Here is a 6993-nt window from a genome sequence, read left to right as displayed (position 1 = left end):
TATGCATATGTGTGTCTGAGTATGTCTGACACCTGTTTGCCTGTTTATCAATCCAGATATTTAGACATTGCAGAATAATAATAATAATAAAGAGGGGGATGTAGTTATCAAGTTCATGTCAGGGTGCTCTTTTCATTTTAGGATTATGTTTTTATACATGTTATCATTCATTTCCTGGTTTTGAAAGTAATTTTATTATTTTCAACTAATGGATAAATAGTGCACTGCATTTACCATATTTCCCAGACTAAAAGTTGCTGTTTTTGTACTCGTCTGGCTGGTCCTACGATTTATAATCCAAAACAACGTGTAGAATATAATTTTGTCAGATACATACACTGCATTTCAACTGTGGCCACTAGATGGCACTGCTTAATCTTGTGACTCAATTGAAAATACTGTACAACCATATAAATGCGACTTATACGCCGAAGCGACTTGTATTTTTTTTTTCTTTCATGTTTTTTTTTTCCTCATAACAATGCATTTTTTGCTGAGTGTGATTTATACTCTGGTGTGACTTTTTCTCCAGGAAATATGGTATACAGCACTTTTCTAGTCTACTGACCACTCAAAGCACTTTACAGCGCATGCCTCACATTCACCCATTCACACACACCCATTCATACATGATGGTGGAGGCTTCCATGCAAGACACTAACCTGCTCATCAGGAGCAGTTAGGGGTTCAATGTCTTGCTCAAGGACACTTTGACATGCTCTCTGGAGGAGCCGGGGTTCGAACCAGGAATGCAGGAGATTAGACGACCCATCAGTTTATATTATGGCGAAGGCAAAGTAGAACATCTGTACATTGAAAGTTACATGATTACTTGTGAGTCTGTGTCTAATGATTTTGAGTGAGCAACATTAGTCCATTGATTGGCTGGACTTGAGCTTTTGAACTATTTTGAAACTTTACCACCTGTTGTTTGGAAAGTTGTTACTGCCCTGCTGCAGCATTTCAATATTCTACACAACCCTAAGATCACTACTTGTCTGCCAACTGACTCACTTGTCAGTCTATTTTGGTCTTTCTCAGTTTTGTCTTTTTCCTTTCTGTTTATGTTAGCAACTAAATGACCCATAGCCCTTTGTCCTGGTATGTTGTATCTAACCTCATAATAGTAGGTGGAGATGTTTATGTGACGGATTGTTCTTGTAACCATTTCAGATGCTACAGACAGGAAAGACACACTGTTTGGTCCATCCCTTATGCTGGCTGCCTTCTATGGCATACAGATGGGCCAGTGTTCAAACTCATACTTAGAAAGTAAATCTTCCCTACTCTGTATGTTTCTACAGTGGGCCAGCAGTTGCCTGAGGACTTCTAGCACCCAGTTTTGGCTTTCAAAACCTAGAAAGCCAGAACTGAATAACACATTCGCCTTCATCACGGTGCATTTTTGATCAGTCACTACTGCAATTCTTTGATGGACAAGAGTGGAAGACCTCAACTGTACATACCAGTCTATAACCCACTTCACAATCTACAAAATCCATACACTTCCTATAGCCCTAAATGGCCTTTCATTTTCATTTGGAAAAATTCATTATTTCAGCATAATTGGGTCTCTATTTTCATGCTGGTGCAGGGCCAGTGGTGACACAAAGGCAGGCTCATTTCAAATTTCCTCAAGTTCAAAGGGAATTTTTCCTGCCTGCATCCATTTGATAATTTTGTGGTTCGAAAAGAACCCGCCTGCATTGAAATGGGCTGCTGGCAAAGCTGGGGGTGCGTTAATGCAGATCGGCTGGAGCAGTGCAATGTTGGTGTCCATTTTGGCTTGCGCTTGTGCTTACAAATACAACATCATAGTCACAGAACACATCTAAGCTCAGATGCAGGTGCAATAAACTATTTTATGCAGCAGTCTAGGCGAGGACACACAGGAACATCTATCCAAATGTGTTTTAATGGATGTTGGCCTATACATTTCACGCCACTGAAGTAAATCACTAAACCGATAGCAACAACTTACTAACTGAACAAAACCTTCTGAATAAGTTAATCAGAAAAAAGTGCCAATATGTGACTACAGAGTTTGATGTGAATCAAAGACAGTTTGTGCTCATCATGATGTGCAGACAATTCCAACTAACTTGGTAAAGTGAACGTCTGTCTGGTCCAATCTACCAGAACAAACTGTGTATAATACTAGAACCTGACAGTCATTTTCAGAAAAACAGAGCCCTTTTTTTTTCTTTTGGATTTTTCCCCTTTTTTTCTCCCCAGTTGTACTTGGCCAATTACCCCACTCTTCCGAGCCACCCCGGTCACTGCTCCACCCCCTCTGCCGATCCGGGGAGGGCTGCGGTCTACCACATGCCTCCTCCGATACACGTGGAGTCACCGGCCACTTCTTTTCACCTGACAGTGAGGAGTTTCACCAGGGGGACGTAGCACGTTGGGAGGATCACGCTGTTCCCCCCAGTTCCCCCTCCCCTGTGAGCAGGCACCCCGACCGATCAGAGGAGGCGCTAGTGCAGTGACCAGGACATATACCCACAACCGGCTTCCCATTCGCAGACACAGCCAATTGTGTCTGTAGGGACGCCCAACCAAGCCAGAGATACCATGGGGATTCAAAACGGTGATCCCCGTGTTGGTAGGCAGCGGAATAGACCGCTACGCTACCCAGACGCCCCAACGGAGCCCATTTTTGATGGCAGTTGGCCATAAAAAATAATAATGAAATGGAAATTGTTCAAATATGTTGAAGTGCTATTGCTTTAAATCATTGCTTTATGTTTGAAGCTCCATTACTCCACCTCCAAAAATAACATGCAAGATAAATATTGTATATAACACTGATATGCGATGGTGGAAGGTGAATCTGAGGAGGAAACTCTACATTTATCTTCACTGTAATTCAGGTTGTCAGAGCATAGACAGTCAGGCTAAAAAACCTCCAGTCTGCAAGTATAGCTTGAACCCAGAGTGTGTGGAGGCTGAGTCCAGAGGTCTCATAATGACTCTGACGTTTATCCCTCACGTGTTCTAACCTCTTCATCCTAAAACCCCTTTCAACCCTCTATTTCTCACACATCTTCAGCCGGCTTACTCCCTCTTATTAACCTGTTTTCTCACTAACCACCTCTTAATCCTTTTTTTCCCCTCAACCCACCATCCCTTCAATGACCCTCTATCCTCTCTCATTCTCACATTTTTAGGGTGGGAAAGCAGTTTATACATTTTAAGCCAGATCATGTGGTTTCACAAGAAGACGAGAGCATGAAAAAAAGTGAGACATGAGAGAAATGGAAGGAATTAGTGAAAGGTTCATTATGAATTAATCATTCTGACAGAAAAATGAGGGGTTGGCCAATAATATGTATTGCCCAGTTGTGTTAAAACATAGTTTAAGTATGAATATGAGGAAATATAAGCTATCCATACCATAGGGAGAATAGCAGCATGACCACAGTGTAAACACCCTCCTTGAGGGAGTGGTTCTCAAATCCGGTCCTCGGGACCTACAGGTTTTCTTTTCTACCAGCCATTCCAGCTAACCAACCAGGGAGTTTTTACACCTACAACATGTTAATATAAAAAGAAAAACGGCTGTTTTGTCGGTCGCAAGGATTGGAGTTGAGAGACACTTTCTTACGGGCACAAAAGTTTAGTGTTGTATTTTCAGTGATGCCATAAGCTGCTGATTCCAAGCCTGGCAGGGGTTATTTAATCTCCCAGGGAATCGGCATATTTTATATACTACATACTCAAATGTCCATGCAGTAATGAATCCTTTCTACCCTCTGATGGTTGATGGGTTTATACTCTCACTTTCGGGTTTAGGGCATAAAACCATTGACTTTCCATACGACACCATTTAATGTGTCCAACACACACATACACACACACACACACACACACACACACACACACACACACACACACACGTGTACTTCCAAACTAACTGAACAGTGTCCCTCACTAAACAGTCATTGTGTTCCTACTAGGAAGTTATCCATGCCCTGAAACAGTCTTGGCATGTGCACTGTTTCCTGTGTGCTTGCTGTCAGCAGCCAATCAGAAATCACACCTTTCACCTAGAGGACGGAGAACCCTACTGCGAACAAGGTGAGAACTAACATGAAATGATGCAACTATGAACAATGTTGATTGTCCAGCTATTTTGACTGAATATGGGTTGTTGTCACAAACAAACAAAAACAAACTTGAGAGCAAGAATGATAATGTCCAATGATGTGGTGGAATACCTGGGCGTCAAATAAGCCATTACACATGCACAAGTTTCACATTAACCTTTCATGTGAACTGCTGGTTTTCTTTTTTTTTTTAAAACTGCCTGCTATGGTTATTCCTGGACAAATAATGCAATCATAAAGAGTGGAATCAATGTTGATTTGATGTTTTTTTGCTAATTTGGTTTACATCTATCTTTGTGTAGACTTCTACAGTTTGTTTGGGACTGGCTGTCATGGCTGTGAATTCCCCATTGAGGCTGGAGACAAGTTCCTGGAAGCCCTTGGATATACCTGGCATGATACTTGCTTTGTTTGTGCTGTATGTAACCATACACTATACATGTTATATTATATTTTGTGGTTATCTCAAAAGAGAAAAGCTGTGACTGTTAGAAATGTTTCACTGTATTTTGTAATTGTCCCAGTGTCATTTCAAAACACGGTTGTCATCTGGGTCTTCTTCTCTGGTGTGTGTGTGTGTGTGTGTGTGTGTGTGTGTGTGTGTGTGTGTGTGTGTGTGTGTGTGTGTGTGTGTGTGTGTGTGTGTGTGTGTGTGTGTTCTGCTTTATTCAGGTTTGTTGCACTGCTCTAGAAGGGCATACCTTCTTCTCCAAGAAAGACAAACCTCTTTGCAAGAAGCACGCCCACACATTGAAGATATGAGCGTCATGGAGTCTTTTCGACCTGTCTCAGCTAGGACTTATTGTCCCCCCCCCAAATCATATTTTCTTCTTTGCGAGATGGAAGAATCTTAGACAGCATTTAGACCACACAGTGCTAGACTCATAAAAATTACAATCGAAATTCTGACATGTACCGTCAGGTGGCAGTTCCTGTACAAAACTGTATAGGGAAACACTTAACAAATCGAAATAATGTTTTTATTCTTATCTTCTTTTTCTTTTCTTTTTTTTGTGGGACCCAAGCTTGTTAAAAGAAAAAAATGTTTAATGTTGCTGTTAGGTTCACTAGAAGAAGACATGTGACCTTTAATATGAGAAACACTTTTCTATACTTGTCCAGACCGGAACCCTCTTAGTTCTCCTGTATAATTATTGTAATTATTTATAATTCACAGAGCCAGCTCAGCTTTTCTTTTTGGTTTCGAGTTAGGTAATTCAGTCCAATCAATGAAGGATTTTTTTAATATATATGTATATATATGTATATATATACACACTACTTCTTTATTCTAGGCCATCTTACAAAGGTGATTTAATAACACATCAACTTGCTGTTCTCTCATTTCTACACTTATAGCATTAAAGAGTGAAATTCTACATGTTAAAATAAAAATTATTTTACATGAGCATCAAATACAATGACAAAGAGACTTGATGCTGATAACATTTGGACTGCAGCTTCTCAAACCATAGCTAGTCTCTCATATGATGCTACTGTGTGGAAAAAGAAACTGTATGGAAGATGCTAGCTATAATATAATGTGTTATCAGTGGTTTAAAGCGTAAAACTGAAATTCATTATGACAACTTGGCCCTGAAATATCTGTTCGTCATCCAAACAGGGCTCGCATGTTGGCAATAGTTGAATTTTGCACCATTAAGAATACAGAATAAAAATAATTCAATAGCGGCACGGTGGCGCAGTGGTTAGTGCTGTCACCTCAAAGTAAGAAGGTCCTGGGTTCGAACCTCGGGATTGTCCAACCTTGGGGTTGTCCAACCTTGGGGGCCATCCCAGGTCCTCCTCTGTGTGGAGTTTGCATGTTCTCCCCGTGTCTGCGGTGGGTTTTTTCCAGGTGCTCCGGTTTCCTCCCACCATTAAAAAGACATGCATGTTAGGGTTAATACCCCTGTCTGTGCCCCTGACTGAGGCATGGCAAGACGAACTGGAGTTGGTCCCCAGGTGCTGCACGGCTGCTGCCCACTGCTCCTAGCTACACAGCTAGGATGGGTTAAATGCAGAGAGGAATTTCCCTACAGGGATCAATAAAGTATATCACATCTCAAATTAGTGTGGAAAAAGCTGGGTTTTAGCAATGTAACTAATCTCTTTGTGTTTCTAGAGTCATTATATGGTGTGGGGATTTTAGGAGAGAGCGTTGATAGTGAAAGTAAAAAACAGAAAGTAGATTCAGTTATGGAGAGAACAAGGTCATCATCTTCCAACATGGTGCATGACTAAGAATGAGCACTCAGCCCAGCCAGAAGCTTTTTATTGTAAATTGTCTTTATTTTATTTAGTTATGCAAAGAGAATATCATTATATCTGCTCTGATGTATTGTATCTGGTGTCATATATATATATATATATATATATATAAATCCAGGGAGCATTGGTTATATGGGTGGGGAGTAGTTTCTTCCAGTGTCAAACCCCACTCATCACAAACCAGTAATTATGATTGCATGAGTTGGTATGGAGGTAGATTTTTATCATGTTTGAGAGTTAGGCATGTATCTTCCACTGTTTTAGTCTCGAAAGATTTTGACTGCTTTGTTTTATTTTCAGCAGTCAACACAAATGGCCACAAAATGCCCTTTGGTCTTCTGTTTTTTTTTAATATATATATATATATATATATATATATATATATATATATATATATATATGTGTGTGTGTGTGTGTACACAAGTCTAAAAGAAAGTTGGGGTTTTAGTTGAAACAGCAGTTAGTTCTCCATTTCCAAACTAATTAAATTTGTGTTGTGTATGAATAAATGTAATTTTACACAACTTGAACAAATATCCTGTGTTATTCATCTTTGAATCCTGTAATATAGTTGTACACTACCAAAATGTGTGTTATTGCTTAGAGGAAG

The 6993-nt window shown here is 40.2% G+C and overlaps 1 protein-coding gene across 1 annotated transcript in view; it reads left to right on the top strand.

Annotated features, from left to right (window-relative positions):
- pdlim5a (PDZ and LIM domain 5a) overlaps window positions 1-4958 on the top strand; it is a 146010-nt gene extending 141052 nt beyond the window's left edge. The window contains exons 11-13 of the mRNA XM_056283887.1: window positions 3963-4083; window positions 4415-4530; window positions 4785-4958. Of these exons, the coding sequence (XP_056139862.1) occupies window positions 3963-4083; window positions 4415-4530; window positions 4785-4874 (327 nt within the window). The 3' untranslated portion in view covers window positions 4875-4958. The remainder of the gene's footprint in view (window positions 1-3962; window positions 4084-4414; window positions 4531-4784) is intronic.
- Window positions 4959-6993: the final 2035 nt, after the last annotated feature.

This window comes from Lampris incognitus, chromosome 1, assembly GCF_029633865.1.
Source record: "Lampris incognitus isolate fLamInc1 chromosome 1, fLamInc1.hap2, whole genome shotgun sequence".
Classification (NCBI taxonomy): Eukaryota; Metazoa; Chordata; class Actinopteri; order Lampriformes; family Lampridae; genus Lampris; species Lampris incognitus.
This window is presented reverse-complemented; position numbering and strand designations above follow the sequence as displayed.